Genomic DNA, 19,211 nt, shown 5'->3' with positions numbered 1-19,211 from the left:
GGCAATAAAATATTTCTCGCAAAATAAATATTTTATTGCCTAATGTTTTCAAGGAAATAATTAATAAATAATTTTATAAATTCGATATTGAATAAAATAAAAATTATCTTTCAATTTTTTAAATGATTGTAAATCTTGAAATCAATTATAATTAACATTATATCACAAAATTATTCTTGTAAAAAATAAGCAATTATAATTGTATAAGACATAATTAAACTGTTAATTATTGCTAATTAATATTAATTATTTTTGTTGTTTACTAGTTTCATAATTTCATACAGTTATGCATCGTTTTTATAGCATAATTTAAATTTTATGTTTGTCTAATAATAATGGTTATGAATATGATGTCGATTTAAATTGCAAAGTGCAACACATCGATTTATATTTTAAATAATTTTGTTATATAAATTTAAAATTTAATAATAATTTACATTAACTCAGAATGTTATTATCGTGTCAGCAATCTTTGTGGGCTAATTATACATTCAGTATTGCATAATATTTATTTAAAATAAATGAAATCCATAACAATAACAAACGTGAAAAATTATCACAGTTGCATTTAGAGAATATGTAATAATATAATATGTATAAAATTCTAATTTGCAGTTAATTCTTTCTCAACAAAAATGATCATACATTAATTTTTGTATAATAAGTAATTGTATGTCTGATATATAATAAAATATTTGTCAAAAATTAAGCTTTAATAAAAATCATATATTTTTCAATTAATTTTAACAATAAGTAAATTTTATATTAATAGTTTTAATTTGTGTGACATCTATGTGGCATCATGTAAATAATATGAAAAATTGCAATAAAGACACGATGAATCATCAAAAATGTCAAGAGATATCAATAATAATAAAAACGAAAATCATCTTCTTTCTATCTTGAGGAAGTTAATTTGTCAAAACTTTCTAATTTTTTACGATTATTCAAAACTACTGCCAATGATTAACATAGAGGAGAAAAGTCGATTACATCGTTTGTGTTGAAAGAAGATAATATTAACGTCGCAAATTAATGAGAATCAAAAAAACTCAGAGACAAAATGATACTTACGATGCATCGAAGGGGACGTTGTAACACTCGGCGTCTCTCTCTCTCTCTCTCTCGTCACGTACAAGAAAGCTCGCGCGTGTATCCCGAGGGTTGAGACGAAAACACCAGAGGAAAGTCTTGCGACACGGTCGCTGACAGCTCTCGCGCGGCGTCGCGTGGAAAGCGTCGTTTTGCACCGTCCGCTCGTTCGCACTCGTGACGTTCGGATGCTTTTAGAATGCCCTTGAACCGTACGAGGAAGATTTAGGATCCGCGATCCTGCCGAATGCAGTGACTCCCGTTTTCTTAGATCCTAGAATCGTAGCGTCTGTCGACAAGCCGAAAAGAAAAAGAAAAAAAAAACAACGGCCGTTTCTTCACTCGCGCACGTTGTTATTCCGACGTGTTTATTATCTCTCGACGGTGAGAAAGCGAGGAAGCTCCCAGCGACGACGCCGTTGCGTCAGTGGCGCATCCGCCGCGCGAAGCGTGTTGCTGCATCAGCGGCGTTTCATCTCGCTTTCTTGAAGGGACAGGACAGGTATAGAGATGGGTAAAGAGAGGGCAGATCTACGCACCGATTTTCGGATGAGTCGTTGACACTCGTCGCGGTCGATGCTTCGGGTAAACAGACAGACGGTTGGACGGATAGGGAGAAAGAGGGAGAGACGAGAGAAGAGATAGTAAGAGAGAGAGAGAGAGAGAGAGAGAAGGGTAGCACACACACCACTATATATACAAAATCCAGTCGCTTGTTTTAAATCGCCGCCGGCGCGAATCAACCGCGACAAGACACGACACGACACATCGCTCATTCGCGTCGCACTCTGAACTGTCACCGTTCTCGTATCACCCGAGTTTCCGTGACTAATCCGAACGCTATCCGACGTCGTAAGGGCAACTGTGCTCTTCGACAAGTACCCGCACACTCACTGACAACGCCAGACGGCGGCCATTATAGGAATGAGTCGCCGTGACGGATGCGCAAACGCCACCGTTCGACGGTAGCCCGAATCTCGCTTGTCCCTCTTCCCGCTTATCCTCTCGTCCTCATCATTATTCGATTTCGGTCCATTCGATCCATCGTTCATTCGCGGAGGGAGAATGCGCGCCAATTTCGAACGTGCATTTTGAACAAAAACAGAAAAAAGTATTTCACGCCTTATTGTCTCGTTCGCATGATAGTTTTTATACGAATACGTCGAAATACGAAGAAAGTGAAAATTTAATTTGTGAAATTGGATTTCTTCTTATCCGATTTCACATGTTTTTTATTTGCCTTCCGCATATTTTTTTTTATTCGCGAATACATTCAAATTAAAACTGTAAATCAATTTAAACCCTCAAATCATGTTTCAAATAAAAAATTTTCTATTTAATATTTATAATTAATAACTTTTTCAAATATTTGCAACTCAAAAACTAAACCGCAAATAACATAAATTTATGTAGAATGTTAGCTTCTAATTTTCATTAATAATTTTCTTAATATTTTTTTTATATTCTTTATTAATTATTAATTTTATATATTAATTTATTAATTATATTATATTATATATTAATGTTAAAAATAAAAAAGGAAAAATACGATATTATTGTTCAAGTAAAATGTATGAAACAACATCGATGAGTTTTTTGCGCGTGAAATGATTTACGGGAATTTCTATTTCGTTCCGCGGCCATCAAGACGTCCTTGTCTCTATTTTATCAAACGAACGCCTTTAAGACAAAATGAAAGTGTGCGAATCTTCATATGCATATAAGCGTGCCTTTCACCATCCGAAAGGATAATTGCCATTTGGTTGATACCATCTCGCATTCGATCTAGGAAAAAAAATGGAAAGGATGAATTTCTCCAAGTCGCGTATTTCAGAGAATAGAAATGAGTGAATTTAGTAGAAATTCTGTTTAAATTTTGAAAAATGCATAAGATTATTATATTCTAGTTTTTTTTCGATTATACTTGAAGTACGTCATAAATCTCTTCGACTCGCTGATATCGATAGTCGAGTTGGATGATACTTTTATTACGTCACGTCCGGCGCAACCACGTTTTTTTCTGTTTCTCCCTTATCTTTATATTTTTTCTTCAATGGTGTAGTTTAACGTTTAACCACGTGCACGATAGAAGACAGAATTATTTGAGATTTCAACTGATGGATAAGATCTAGAAATCTTGTGCTGAATAGCTGTTTATAAGGGGACTGGTCTAAACAAAAAAATAAAATCACGTGCACGTGATTATTTATATATGCACTGATATATATGTGTAGTAAGATCGCGATTATTGTAATCGCAAACTAATTATCAATTAACGATAATTAACAACATTACGCGCAAGGATGAAACTTCGCAGTAAGTTATTGTAAAATCTATTGTTAAAAGCGTAAAGTCTTGCGTACTTTATAAAAGGATAAGATAATCTGTAAAGGTTATGTACATAATTTATGCAATAAAGTTTTTTTTATATTCCAATTTTCATACTAATTCTAACTTTTTATAATTAATAATAATTAGTAATAATTAGTGAAATGTATATAAATATGATATACAAATTAATTATTATCTTTGTTAAAGTTTAATATATTATAATGCAATATATATTATAATATATCCTAAAGAATTTTTTTCTATTTTAATATTTTTATTCTTAGATAAACCAAGCAAGCGTATGCCAGCGCGGAAGAGATATAAAATTGAGAAAAAAGTTCGCGATCATAATCGAAAAATAAAGAAACAGGCTAAGCATTCTAAAAGTAAGTTCATGAACCAATTTTTCAAATATATATGTCTGCATTTACAATTGCTTAATAAACATAATTTTATTTTCATTCAGAAAAATCCAAGATGATGCAAATACCAAATCAGTGTCCTTTTAAAGAGGATATACTGAAGGAAATTGAGGCAATGAGAAAACAACAACAAGAAGAAAAACAGAAACAGAAAGAGGCTGCGCGTGAGAAAAAACAACTTGCAAAGAGTGATCTCAAAGGTTTGGTTAATCAAGCTCAGAATAAGCAATTAGCACATGAATCCATGCAAGTAGATTCTGCTCGAGATCAAATTAAAAATGCTATTACTAAGGAAGAAAACTCACTTAAAGCATATTATAAGGAATTCAAAAAGGTTTTGGATGCAGCCGATATTATTCTTGAAATTATGGATGCTCGTGATCCACTGGGAACACGATGTAAAGAGGTAAATTTTCAAAATTACTGTAAAAAATAAATGGATACACTATTAACTGACTTAATAGATCACTACTAACTGACTTTTTATTATAGGTAGAAGAAGCAGTTAAATCTGCAAATAAAAGATTGGTACTAGTCTTAAACAAAGCAGATTTGATTCCTAGAGAAAATTTAGACCAATGGTTAAAATATTTGAGAGTTAGTTTACCGGCTGTAGCATTTAAATCGTCCACACAGAATCAAGCAAAACGATTAGGCAGGAGAAAATTAGGAAAAAAAACAGAATCTATGATACAAAGCAATACATGTTTTGGTGCAGAATTACTCTTGTCATTACTTGGAAATTATTGCAGAAATAGTGACAATGTAAAAACAAGTATTACAGTTGGAGTTGTTGGTCTTCCAAATGTAGGAAAATCTAGTGTTATTAATTCCTTGAAACGCAACAAAGCATGTAATGTGGGAAATGTACCAGGTATTTAGTTATTTTTGCTATACACAGCTTTTACATTGACTGCATATTCTTTCTAACCTTTATGTCTTATTTTGGTCATTGTATTATTATAAAACTTTGATTTATTTATTTTCTGTGAATTCTTTTCATAATTATTTCCAAATTATATGAAACATTTTACATCAATTTTGGATTGTATATATCAGTAATATATTTTATATGCACATTATTGAATTAGTCTATTCTTCACAATCATTTCAGGAATAACAAAAACGATGCAAGTTGTTCAATTAGACTCTAAAATTAAGCTGCTTGATTCTCCTGGTATAGTGTTTGCTACATCAGACGAAAAATCTGATGACATGTCTGTAGCTCTAAAAAATGCAGTAAAGATTCAAGCATTGAAAGATCCTTTCACACCGGCGACTGCAATTTTAAAAAGAGTTTCACGGCAACAGATAATGGAATTATATAATATGCAAGAATTTTCTACACCAGATGAATTTTTCGCAATGAAAGCAGCAAGGATGGGAAAGTATAGGAAAGGCGGAGTACCTGACGCGCGTGCCGCCGCGCGAAGTATTCTTGAGGATTGGAACTCTGGAAAAATTAGGTTTGTTATGTTCTATATATATATATATATATATATATATATATATATATATATTTTTTTATGAGATTTACATTTTTTTGAAGGTATTATACGGTGCCACCTGAACAACCGGTTTGTCATATATCTGCCGAAATTGTCAGTCAAATAGCTAAAGAATTTGACATTGAAAGTTTTGCCGCAGAGGAAAAAATGATGCTTGACAATTTTACGACGGATTCCTCAAATAATCCCACTATCGCAAATCCTGTATTAATTGACAGTTCGGGGCCTGTCACATCGGCAATGGAGATCGAAATCCAAAAAGAATCGGTAAGATGCAAATATATCAATAATTTAACATTATGTTACGTTGATTTAAATTTATTTTGTGTAATAATTAATCGATATTTTCTTAGGAATTTAAAGTACAGAAAAAATTAAAGAAAAAGTTGCAAGATACAAAGAAAGATGTATCTGCTGAAAGAAAGAAGAAACCAGATCCACTTTTTGAGATTGAAGGCAATCAAAAATTGAATAAACTCAGAAAACTTGAATTCAAGAAAGAAAAGAAAGAACGAGCGAAAAGAGGTACGGATAGAAGGAAAAGAAAGAGTTTGTAACCTAAATGTTTAATATTAATTGCTTGTAAATGTTATTGATTTTCAGAAAAAGCCACTGCCAAACTTGCAGGACAGCTTGAAGATGTCAAGTTTACTTCTGATGATTATGACTTTGATGCAGATTTTACAGCTACATAGGATATTATCATTGCTTATGCATTATACATTATGAATGTATATGTATACATATATATTTGTTATATGTGTTATATAATGATGTATGTATATGTAATATATATTCACTATAAAATGTAAATAACAAAGATTATTCTGTTAAATAGAAGTACAGCCCTATTTCCTCTTATAATATTTTTCCATTTTAAATTTAAAAAATTTAAATTAAGTTATTGATTTTAAATTAGCATTTTTTAAAAATTTAATAGATTTTAAAAAATTTCTCAAGTATTAGACGTATAAATTATTTAATAATGAATAATGATATAGTAACACGCAAGAAATTATTCGCGCTTGAATGGATGTATGCATATTAAATTAAATATATATATTTTTATATTTATATCGCTTTGATACAAATCTTTAGGAACCTTTAATCGTGGAGTTAATTGTACGGACTGTTCGGTATCGCTATTTGTAGAAAATTATCACGTTTTGAGAGAATACATAGAGCGTTTTCTGTTATCATTTGCTAGCTCAAATCTTGTTGCTCGAATGACGAGACGGCGGATTTACATATGGCTATGTGCCAGTCGATTTGTTATCACTTCAAGAGAAAGAGAAAGAGAGAGAGAAACATTATCTTCTATACCAAATATATAATGCTTTATGAAATAATTTCACACCTAATGTTATGTATGTCGCATTTTTTATTGATTAGAATTAATAATTTTAATTTTTAATTGATTAAACAATTCAACAAAGAAGACACGTATTCAGTATCAAAAGAACTATGAGAAACGGTTAATCTTTTTCTTATGTTCAAAAAAAGACTGTTTGTTTGTTGAACTGTTATTAATAAACGGTACATCACAATTTTTTATCATTTAAATTATTTGATTTGACAATTCATATATTATTCCACGTTTTATTATATATTAATTGTTTTTTATTATTTGAATTGTATATTTGTCGATTCGTGTGTGCAATTATTTCTTACATATACATATACATTTATTATGCAGTTATCTGATAATATTAATTTGCGGAAAGGGAATGGAGAACTATTGTACATTGATAAGAAGTAGATATATAATGTTTGTAATTGAGCTGTTTCCCATGCAGTATATCAGCTAACTATTGCAAAAAAATACATTTATAAAAAGGAATACTAGATGAGGAGACAGGCAACGTTTATAAAAAAATATTAATTATTATAATATTATTAATTATATAAAATGTGCACAGAATACGCATAATTAAATATAATACATAAAAATAAATTTTTGATTATTTTGTTTTACATATTATAAATCAATTTACATCATTACATTCAACTAGAATATTATAGAAACTTGCTTATTTGCCAAATAAATTATGTTAAATAAATAAAATGTATTATGTCTAAATAGTATAATTTATAATAACAAACAGAACATAAAATTATTTTCGCATTTTATTTTTGTTAGCTTTTTGTTGTGCAGCTTATATATTTATATTTATTTAATATACATAACTACTATATATAAACTATTATTTTATATTTTTTTATTCCATTTAAAGTCATCAGAGCGAGAAATAGTTGTAATATAATTGTAGTTCGCAATAGATATCCACATCAAGCAAACAAAAAGCGTGTGCTCTTAAGATAAAACTAGGGTAATCAGTATTGACTAAAAAAAACGTTTGTGTAAACGAGATAACCGGAAAAGATAATAGCATATTTACATTAAGGTGACATTGTATGTGTTATATCCTTTGCTTGTATGTAATGGAGTGTTGATAATGTTTTAATTATATTATACTCAAATCATTCGGTCGATAGTAGTCGATCTGTGAAAAACGGACAGAGATCATTGCATAACTAATGTTGAGAATCTTTCGTTTCCGCGACGTTTGGACCAAATGTTATTCGACACGGACGTATGCGCAAAAAATAAGTGGAGAAGTTGAATTTGATTTAAAAAAAGCAATGGAAAAATTGCCACCTGTTAAGCCGCCAGGCCAACCACCCAAAATTTGGAAATCGATTGAAAAAGTGACCAAGGATGGCAAACCAATGAAATTCACGATTCAGGAGATTCCTGAAGACAGGTATGAAGATGCAGTCCAACATATGTGTGCGTACTTTTTGGCCGATGAACCGACTTGTCAATGTTTGAGTAAGTTTTATCATATTTTCTTTCTTGCTTTTTTTAATAATTTACATAACAATTTTTTTATGTTTGCAAATTTAATAGAAAAAAACTGTAATTATAAAAAATTAGTTTTATAAAAGTTACTTTTTAATAATATTAAAAATAATATATTTCTTTATATATAAATTATATTTACTTATGGTATTCTTCTACGTGAACTTGGAGCAAAATGATTATTTTCTATTATATATTGAATTCTTGTTATTTTGTATTTATTATATTTATAGATTCGAAAGATGACCCCGTATTTGTGCAAGATATAAGTACAATATGGCGTCTAATACTCGTAGAAGGCATATCCATAGCTGCCTTCACTGAAAATCCCAACGGCGGAAAACCTATAATCGCCGGTATGAATGCCTTGGGTCTTGATTTTAAGGATCATAAAGATAGTATTTCAGAGTACAAAGTAAGTGTAATCTCTTAAATTTTTTGAAAAATATATATTTTATTGTTGTAATAAGTGTTTTTATCTTTTTATTTGCAAGTTATCATATTAATCCATCATAAAAGTCTTTATTCTAAATAATAATTCTGCTTTTATATCTCTAGATTTTTGAGAAAAGTATTTTTTTTTTTTACTCAAAATATTCAGCATTATATTATTGCACCACGTATGATTGCGTACTAATATAATTAAATAATGATAAATAATTTCTTATTATAGTTTAAATCAGAAAACTGCAAAAATACATTCGCAATCATATCTGATGCAACAAAGATAGTATACGAACATTATGGAGTGGACAAGTATCTGTATGCTATCGGACTTAGTGTAGACCCCGCTTATCGAGGATATGGCCTAGGAAAAGATATTCTAAAAATCAGGTATAGTTTATGTTGAAATATTATATTATTCTATCAGATCATATTATATAATATAAATGAATAAAAGAAAGATTTTGTCTCATCTACTGTTAAGACAATCTAAATTAAAAAGAGATTTTAACTACTATTTTAGATATAAACTTTCATTCTATATAGTATTAAAAATATATTTTTCGTTATCTTATCTATATCGCTCTTGATAGCGCAACTATTTTATATTTAATTTTGATCTTTAATTAGATTCTTTTTGATCTAAAGTTGACTTAAAGTCGCTATAATTTTTAATTTTTACTGTAAATTTTTAACTAAAAAGAATAAAAGTCAAAATTAATTCCACTAAGAATGATTTTAAGATTATAAAAAGTGATTTGTTTTTATCACAAGCATTTTTTATCTACTCGACTTAGGGATCTCATTGGCCGTGAGTATAATATTCCGGCGACAGCCACGGTATTCACATCGATAATCTCGCAAAAATCAGCAAAGGGTGCAGGATTCGAACTATTAATGGCGAAAGATTTTGTCGACATAGTGGACGAAAATGGAAAGGAATATTTCCCTGGTATTAAGTCTAAAACGTTTGAAGTTATGGGAAAAAGATTATTTTAATACAGTTCTGCGCACTCATGATGACACGCAATTACACGCAATTATACAAAGCAAATCTCCTAATTTGCTGAATTGAATTATTATAATTTTTGCAAGCATAATTTTTTAATATTTTTTATATATCATCTCGTGACTGCGTAAAGTAATGATAAAATTTTTTTTTTTTTGATATTTCCAGTATGTACATTTAATACATCTAACACATTATCAGCTTTTGTTAACGCACATTGATATTTAATCGCACTTCCGTTCCGATAAACAGCGGCATTCGCGGTAATTACAAATGCATTTGAAATACATAGGCATTACAAAATGTTAACTACATACCATGCATATACGCAGCAAAATGTGCGGGTTGTACGTTACGCTATCACGTCGGAATATGCCAAGAGATTTATGATACCATGTCGACCACCGCGTGACTAGAATTTTATGATTTCGATCTATTAATGGTGTCTACAAAAAAAAAATCTAATTTACAAATCATAAGAAATAATGTATACACTTCCCGCTGGATATAATTATATTATAATAGAATGTTAGTTTTCTTAAATTTAATGCAGAATTACTACGATTTTACTTCCCAAACTATAAATTCAATTCTTTATCATTTTCCATTATATTTTGCTTAAATATATACTATAGGTATTATTAAATCTATGTTAAAGATTATCATAAAACACGAAATGTACTTGCATGCAGAAATAAATAATTTTATGTTGTAAAAGCAATGGGACAAAACATCTTTTTATCACATTACGTTTGATAATTTAACAAAGTTCGCCACAGTTAATTTCTCAGAATTCGAAGTAAATAATTTATCAAAGAAAATGAAGCATAGATTTCGATCAATATTCAATTACCAGAGTTATATTGAAAAATTATATCGCAAAATTTAGTAACGCTATTTTTGCGTGAAGACTTGATTTAAAAAAAATGGTTTGCTTTAAATTTTCAATTTGATATTAATATAAAAAAATCAATTTTATTAGCATTTTGAATTATTAAATTTAATTATTAAAAAAGTGCAATAACGAGAAATTAATCCTTATTATTAGTAACAATTTAATAAGGATAATAAAAAATTAATAAAGATAATAGAAAGGCGATTTTGATCTTGTTGTCTTTTGATTTATTATTCAATCACATCTCACGCTATTTTGAACAATAAATTGAAATGTATTGAAATGCATCATTAAAATGCAAACATGTATTAAATTTGCATTATATTCATTTTGATTGCAAACAATATATACGCATTTAAACAAATTTGGTTATTTATAGAACATTGGATTTGAATAGATTGTAAAAATAATCTTCGTTAATTTACAAAATTAATTAACATTCAGAATAAGATTTAGAGACGATAACAGATGAAATTAAAACCGCGTTGAAATTGCAACTGATTGAAATTGACCAGGTTTAAAGTAAACCACTCGAAATTAAGGGAGATAAACTCAATAAAATTCAACTACTTGTTGACACAAGTATATTCAAGATCGGCAACTATGCCAATTACATGCAGATTCGCTAAAGACTTCCGCTAAGCTATAATTGCGACAAATACATATCTCATTTCATGAAATGCAAAGATATAAATGCCAACATATAAAACTTTATCTCTTCAAAATTATTTTTTCTTTTTTTAGCTTTGTTTTAATACTTTTCAATTTAATATTGTTATTTGTAAGTAAGTTGAGTATAATATTTAATATTTTATGTAATGTTATATGTGTTCGTGTGTTTCTTTTTTTTATAAATTATATTTTATTTTATATAAATTATATAAATTTCTTTTACTATAATGTTAGCTTATACTGCACATTACTATGTAAATATATTGACATAAAATTAAATATTATATAATACTCTCTCTCTCTCTCTCTCTCTCTCTCTCTCTCTCTCGAATAAAATCATTTCCTGAATAAAAAATTCAATTTCAATTTCAATAAATTATACATCAGCCAAACGTATCTCAAAATAATACGAAAGTTACGGTTTTGTGCATCGTATTTAAAGTACGGTATTAATACATTACAAAGATGTATATAATTCTTTTTTTTTTGCAAGAGGGTAAATTCGCAAGAACCCTTCGACACGTGCGCGAGCGTGGGCGCGTGCGAGCGCGACGCCACGTCGTATTCGCCGGTGATTCCTTCTCTCGGATCGGCTCTCGACTCCCGATGCGCTTTCAGTCGCGTTCCGCGCGTCGTACGAGCGAGTGTGTTTCCGCTCGCTTCCTCTCCGCATTGGAGATCATTCTATCCTTTACTTTATCCGTCTATCCGGAAGATATGTTCGACGGGAATGTGTGACGTAAACGGAAACTTGAGACTAAACGGACAAATCTACATAAATAAATAAGCATAAAGCAAACCGTATAATCATCAATGGAACGTATGTTAAACGTCACATAAAACTTGATTTTTACAGAAAATTATCGGCATTTTAATACATTTAATAGGATCGACGACGAATCGATTGCCGTCCTTTGTCGAAGGAACGACCCTGATTGGGTTTGCTGGCCGCTTATTTCGTATATATTGTCGCGAAATGTATCTACATTCGAAATTTTCCCATAGTGTTTTTGCAATGATGTTTGAGGGAGATAATTCTTTATCGTAATTCGCATATTTCTCTATGTTCGAAACATAGTCGCGGTGAATTTTCCATGACATATGGGAATTCGAATTGAACACAAGCGTGCCGATCTCATGGATATATCCCTGCTTTAAAATAGATTACACTTGGGGGAACAGCGTAACCTGTTGCGGAATATAATATCAAGACATTTTCAATGGCCGTAAGATCATTCTTCATCGTTGTTTCATGTAAGAGTTACTTTTCTCTCCCTTTAAACTGAAACCTAATTGCCGCGATTTTCCGGGTATGTGTTATAAGCAAGATTAAGTAAATTTACTTTTTTATAATGTCGTTGTCTATAAGACTAATACTGTCGACTAATAGTGTCAACAGTCATTTTATCCGCAGATATTTTGAGCATCAGATGTAATGTGATAGTTTGAACTTGAAATTTGTGTAACTCATCTATTTTCAGAGTGGCTGATATCATTTAAAAAAACACTATATTAGGATTATTTTACGATTACTATGAATATCTAAATATTAAAATTGATAATTTATTAATATATTCACTGACGATAAAAATCTGGCGATATGTAAATAATGCTATGATAAGATTAGAGAATTAGATTAATTATATTTCAATTTTCTTTTTATTTAATTAATTCTAATTCTACTTTTCATCCAAAAAAGTATTTAATAAATGATTAATATATTTATAATCTTTATATTATTTTAGTATAATAAAGTTTTAGAATGTAAATTATCACATTCTTTTTGTAATCTTTGCATATAGAATTCAATTGCCTTGTAAATTTATTATATAAAAATTAGAATTGAAATATACAAAATCTTTGATTGCATTTATTTTATTTTCATTCTGAGTTTATGACCAAAATATTTTCAAAATATCGATGATGAATTTTATATTTTAAAACTGATAGTAAATGTGAACATTGAAAACAAAAATAACCGTGGTGAGCAATTTGATTTTAAAATCTGCGCATTGTCCAAGTTTCCTTCGCTGGTTTTTATTTTTTAGAACAAAAGAGTTATGGAATATTTTCTTTTTATCGTTATTCTTTTCTCGGTGCAATAAATCTACATACACACAATTCTCAATTATGACTATATGAATAAAAACAAACATACATATTATTTCTTTTCATTTTTATAATCAGAGGAAAATATTTTTATTTTTCCAATATATACATATTTTACGGGATTTTATATTATCAAAAACATCGGAATAAGGATTAGAAGCAAGCTGATATGCAGTAGTTTCATAAATCACATCTGTTTTATTTTTTACATTTTTTTGGCCTTTAATTAAAAACCTGCATGTCATTTCTCATACTTTAATAATATATTTTAAATATTTTTTTCTTAATATTTTTTGGGGCAAATAATCACAATGAATCTGTAAATTGAGAATTAGAAAATCAAAAGAATATGAGATATAAGATATGTTATTTAGGCATTAAAGAAAAAGAAAAGTAAAATTATAAAAAACGCGGTCACGCTTTGTGCTTTGAACATCCAATAATAATTGCCTGTAAATCGCTCCAACTGCGTTACATGATTGCTCCGACGCTATCGATATCACGCTTTTCTTTGAACACGTAGATGTATGTCATAATAAATTATGATTGCATCGTACACGGAGATCAAAGAGAGATCATCTATCGTCGATATTTATCTTTTTAGAATCAGCAGCTCGTAATACCTTGTAACATTTTTTACTTGCCGCAAGTAGAAACAGCTGGAGCACGTCAAACGCGCATAGTAAGCTACGGTTTCAATATCCGATGTTTCAAAAGAGCTCGATCGAAAATTTCAAAATCTTTTGAGTTTACTGATAGGTTGCTTAATTAAAAGCGTAATACGATCAAGACTCTTACTGCTTTAATTTAGATATAATAGCGTGTAAAATGAGACACTGATTTATTACTTTTTTCATCAGATTTCTGTTTTATGAGAATGACAAGTGGATACTGTATATTAGTTTTCTTTTAATGCAGTATTTTTAATTAACTTTTAAATTGCAATTTAATTATACAAAATTATATTTGAAAAAAACATGATAATTAAATTTTTTTGAAAAAAGTTTGTATTTTTTTTTAATACGAAATCTATATAATAGCATTTATATACAATGTGTACCGCATATTGACATATATATTTAATGCAATATAAATAAAAAATATATAAATAATACTTTTATATAACAATAGTAATATTATATAACAAAAGTAATTTTAGTTATTATTTTATTTTGAAATATACGTGAAGATGCACAATGTACGTACAACTTTTCGAATATTTTTATATAATTTAAAAATATATTTTATTTTTGTGGAAGAGAGTACTATTTTTTTAACATTTAGTAAAGCATATTTTATTTATTTTATGAATTTTTGGATAAATCAAATTAAATCGCGAAATAGATATGTCGGTAAGTGTGGCTGAAAATAAAACAATTGTTTCAATGAAACCTGTGAAAAATATTGCCCGCGGGAGAGAAAGACAGATTTTACAAAAGAGAAGTAGATATATACATAGATAAAAGGAGAGAGAAAGATATATATATGACGATTGTTTCTGAAAATTTGCATATCAAATGAGTCCATAGCGTTCACTTCGATGCATACAATAATATCTTCGAAAACTTTTACTCTTTTTCCAACAAAAATACTGTCGCAGGACACAATCTTGTTAAAGAATAAGTCACTTTTGCGCAAAGAAATATTTTCTTCATTTCTCTTTTCTTTCTTTCAAAACACAGCTATAAGAACGTCCGCGGTAAAATATTGCGGCAGAAAGCTTTCTGAAAAGACTTTTTCTATACCGCGTTAGTAAACGGATAATCCTGTTTCACGTGAATCAATTCATGTGATTAAGCACGTCTACTATGTCTGAGTATCTGGTCTTGCCGCCGGATATTAATTCTACTTTATTGAACAATGTTAATCAAATTCAGTATTATTTGTGCTATTAAACTATGTTTTAAGAGATATTATTTCTTTAAAGTTAAGATTAATTCTTAGAGGCAATCTCAGTTTAAAATAAAAAAAAAAATTATAATATATCGATTTATACATATGTTAATAAATGTAACTCACAAAATCTTGTTCTTAATTTCATCTAATATCATGTTGCATTTAATGTCAAAAGCAGAGCATGTTTATACAATTTTACAAATTTTAAATTGACAATTCTATGTATGTTGATATTTACAGTGCCTAATATAAAGCAAATGTTCATATAGAGATTTTTTTAATTTACAGAATGTAGCACAAATTGCGACTGAATATTATCAAATAGTGTTTTTTTTTTCCAAAGACAAATAAATTAAAGTTGTAAAGAATATTGAAAAATATTTGTAAAATTCGAATATAAAGATTGAAGGTAATGCAATCATATCAAACTTATCGTAGAAATAGTTTGTCAGACCATTTGATATCAAATCAAAATAAACGTACATAGACATTTGCCTTTAATATTATAGATATAACGTAAGCAAGCAAAACTACGTTCGATGAAATGCGGTTAGTTCAATACTTGTTGAACGATTAAAACTAACCGCGTGGTCGACATACCGTTGCGACACGTGTACGATAGGAATCGAAATCGGTATAATTTCAGTATAGTTAATATATATAGTCAATATATATAGAGTTTAGTATAGTTTGCAGCGAGGTTTATATTCTGATAGCAAACACACTGAAAATTGATCTCTATGTTTATCTGTGATATAGTGGCAATTTGTCCAAAACAAATTGATCTTATGAAAATACAATAATAATTGAAATTTATATAAATATATGTAGTTTAGTTAAAGATATTAATATAATAATAGAATTTTATGTTTTCAAGAGTGCAAATTTTAGTACTGCTTTTTTTCAAATTTATTAGATCCATTTTTCATTAATAATTCTTTTAAAGTAGGATATTTTTTTAAATATATTTACATTTCTATATAATTTTACTCTTATTAGAGACAATATATAATTAAATTAATAAAAATAATATATATTTATTATAATATTCATTATAATATATATTTTTTATTATTTCTTGCAAATATAAAGTTACATAAATATCTCCTCAATATACGTATTGTAACTTTAAATATGATATGTTCACTGATATCGTTCACAGCTGTTATGCGTATGTATAAAAGAAACGCAACTATGAATGAGAGATACAAATGCGTTTAAATGCGACATAGGCATTCTATGGATTGATCGCAATTTTTAACCGTGCATAAGGTAGATCTCTGTTCCTCTCTCTATTAAACTTTTGACAAAATTCGGTCGTTGTTAGTGTACGAGTCTCCATTCAAATGCACATTTTCCATCTCGATTCACTCGAAAGCCAACGAAAGCTCGCATATTGTAGCTTTATTTTTCCGATGTAATTCGAATCTATTCAGATTGTACCAAACATTTTCACAAATTATTAACGTCCATAAAAATCGTATTACAAAAGTTTACTGAATAATAATAATTTCTATTTTCTTAACACATATACAATCACGCGACTCGTTTCATTCTAAAATGATACGAGAAAAATGAAGGAAAAGAGAACAGCTTTTTAAATTTATTTTAAATTACAATTTTATTATTTTATGAATTCGTCAGATATGATGAGATTCCGCTTTCAATTTTTCCACGTAATTTAAATGCCATGAAACAAGAATGCTCGTTAAAACGGAGCGAAAAATTTCAATTTGCGCTAATCTTTTTTCTTTCTTTGTTTTTTTCTACGATGTCGAACGACGTTAACAGCGTGTATTAATGTATTCCGGAAACGGAATAGGATACACATCACATGGCGCGCCAAGACTAAGTACGAGCAGATAATCAAAACAAACGATTAGTCACTAAAAATAAACGTTCTTTGGAAAGATCCGTTTTGAGAATATCTAATAGAGACGTCGCGCGAGAGAGCTTTTTCATTAATTAGTAGTCAACAGTTTCTTCCTAAGCGACATGAAACGCCATGCTAGTCGCCGAAATCACTAAATTAAATCGCCGCCACGAAGAATATATCAACTTTAACGAATAGCATCTTAAATTCCTATAATACACTCATCTTTCAAATATTGTTTAGTCTTCTGTATAATATGTGAATCATTTATATGTAAACTTGCATATAAATTTTTAAATATTTATTTTAACTTACACATATAATTACGTATATAATTAAAAAGTTTTTTTAACACGATTTTAATATTAAATATTAACAATCAGATGCTTACTTAACACTACTATAAAACATTCATACAACTCTCTTCACTATAATGCAATACATGCGTTTTTTATGCATTTTTTTACACAAAATATATATCAAATCATTTTAGATATTACTATTTATATGTAGAATAAAGTTTATTTATTCTAAGATTTAGATATGTATGGATTAAAGACTGTTCACTGCTCATTACGTCAAATAACAAAGCATAATTGTTTATTTTTCGTGGGAAGTTTTATCTTTAATTATTTATTAATAAATTAACTAATTCATGTGATAAAAGAGACAAAATTATTAGGCAAAATTTATGTTTTATCTGTCAAAAATGAGACAAAACATTCTGCTTAGTGATCGCTATCAGCTGTTTGTCAGTTGCTACTAATATACGCGCGGGCGCAATAATTCATTTCAACATCATCGCGATATATCATTTGATATATATATATATATATATATATATATATATATATATATATATATATATATATAGTCTCGGCAAGATCTAGGAAGTCAGATTGAATGAACCAGAATAGCAATTTTCAATGATGTACAAATGAATCGGATTTTCCGTTAAGTATCCAGCGAATCGTAAGTAAAAATCGGAGCTATAACTCTTCTGGCGGATGTCTGAAATGGAAAAACACTGTAGTATCATGCTCTTGGCGAACAACGAGACGATTCGAGCGTAAGTTTTCGCGATATCAACTCGTTTGTCTATTTTTCTTTGCCGTTACTTTCGCGAGGACGATACGATCAGCAATTAGAAACTCGCTTTTCTTTTAATATGGCTGTTATAACTTGTTGGCTGTTGTAATTATATATAAAGTTCATCTACAATATTGTTTATAAATTGTTTTATTTCTAAATCAATTTTTTTGAATACATTCTTTTTAGACAAAGCTCGATCACGTTCAGTACTAAAGCATGGTATATTGTGATTGCGACTCGATATTGCTAAAAACATCTAACATATTATTAATTTGCAATCTCTTGCAAATTGATATTTCTATCGGACACAAATTATTTTCTTTCGGAATTGAAGAACTCAATACTAATGAACACGATCACGCGTAAACAAGTGTGAAGTACAAAGTTCTGTATTTTTCAATAGATTACAATTCTTCACTCGTGCATTAACAGTGATGGGGCTCACGGGTATTTCTTGTTATTTCGAACATGTTTCAATCGAGTTGCTCAATTATTCTTGGTGTGTCGAGTGAGTCGCAAAATAATAAAAACGGGACATGGTGGAACTCTCTACGCTTTTGTAATTGCTTCATCCCAGGATAACTTGCGACATTCGGAAATCAAAACTATTGCCGAAACAGGGGTGCTTCGCGGAGTGAAAGAATCGCGTCGTCCACGAGGAGATAAAGTCGATCGAATCGATATTATAACTGCTTCATGGCAAGCTCGCAAAACGAATACCTGAGCGGTGGATGTTGTCGATCAGTACGAACATGTACGGAAACGCGAATCAAGTGCGAACAGGCGAGTGTAATCAGACGGCCGGCCAAGGATTGAGGAACATCACCGACGAGCTCTGCGAAGCATTACTGGATTACATCAATGTTACGTCAGAATCGAATGTTAATGCAACGGAGGAGATTGATTCGTTTTACTTCTACGAGGTGAGTTTGTTTTATTTCTACAACGGATTGCTGCAGTTTTGAATTCGTATTTCACGTCGCAATTTGCGAGAAATACTACGGA

General features: G+C 29.5%; 3 protein-coding genes across 5 annotated transcripts in view; all 3 read left to right on the top strand.

Annotated features, from left to right (window-relative positions):
- The first annotated feature begins 3,100 nt into the window (after positions 1 to 3,100).
- Positions 3,101 to 6,173, top strand: LOC126852544 (guanine nucleotide-binding protein-like 3 homolog). Its single transcript, XM_050597451.1, has 8 exons — positions 3,101 to 3,408; positions 3,708 to 3,809; positions 3,890 to 4,251; positions 4,338 to 4,719; positions 4,960 to 5,311; positions 5,395 to 5,620; positions 5,707 to 5,878; positions 5,957 to 6,173. Exons 1-8 carry the CDS (start codon positions 3,396 to 3,398, stop codon positions 6,046 to 6,048), a joined length of 1,701 nt encoding a protein of 566 aa, XP_050453408.1. The 5' UTR covers positions 3,101 to 3,395; the 3' UTR covers positions 6,049 to 6,173.
- A 1,630-nt stretch (positions 6,174 to 7,803) lies between these two features.
- Positions 7,804 to 10,386, top strand: LOC126852593 (uncharacterized). The gene is made up of 4 exons (XM_050597550.1): positions 7,804 to 8,186; positions 8,450 to 8,631; positions 8,890 to 9,050; positions 9,458 to 10,386. Exons 1-4 carry the CDS (start codon positions 7,892 to 7,894, stop codon positions 9,657 to 9,659), a joined length of 840 nt encoding a protein of 279 aa, XP_050453507.1. The 5' UTR covers positions 7,804 to 7,891; the 3' UTR covers positions 9,660 to 10,386.
- Positions 10,387 to 18,094: 7,708 nt separating this feature from the next.
- LOC126852568 (cardioacceleratory peptide receptor-like) overlaps positions 18,095 to 19,211 on the top strand; it is a 53,972-nt gene continuing 52,855 nt past the window's right edge. For 2 of the 3 annotated variants that reach the window (XM_050597504.1, XM_050597502.1), the window contains exons 1-2: positions 18,095 to 18,183; positions 18,393 to 19,129. In XM_050597504.1, coding sequence (XP_050453461.1) covers positions 18,938 to 19,129 — 192 coding nt within the window. In that variant the 5' untranslated portion in view covers positions 18,095 to 18,183; positions 18,393 to 18,937. The remainder of the gene's footprint in view (positions 18,184 to 18,392; positions 19,130 to 19,211) is intronic. The other variant, XM_050597503.1, reaches the window with a different exon arrangement.

The sequence above is a fragment of the Cataglyphis hispanica genome, chromosome 10 (genome assembly GCF_021464435.1).
Source record: "Cataglyphis hispanica isolate Lineage 1 chromosome 10, ULB_Chis1_1.0, whole genome shotgun sequence".
NCBI classification, from domain to species: Eukaryota; Metazoa; Arthropoda; class Insecta; order Hymenoptera; family Formicidae; genus Cataglyphis; species Cataglyphis hispanica.
The sequence above is the reverse complement of the archived record's forward strand: the minus strand, read 5'-3'. Positions and strand labels throughout refer to the sequence as shown.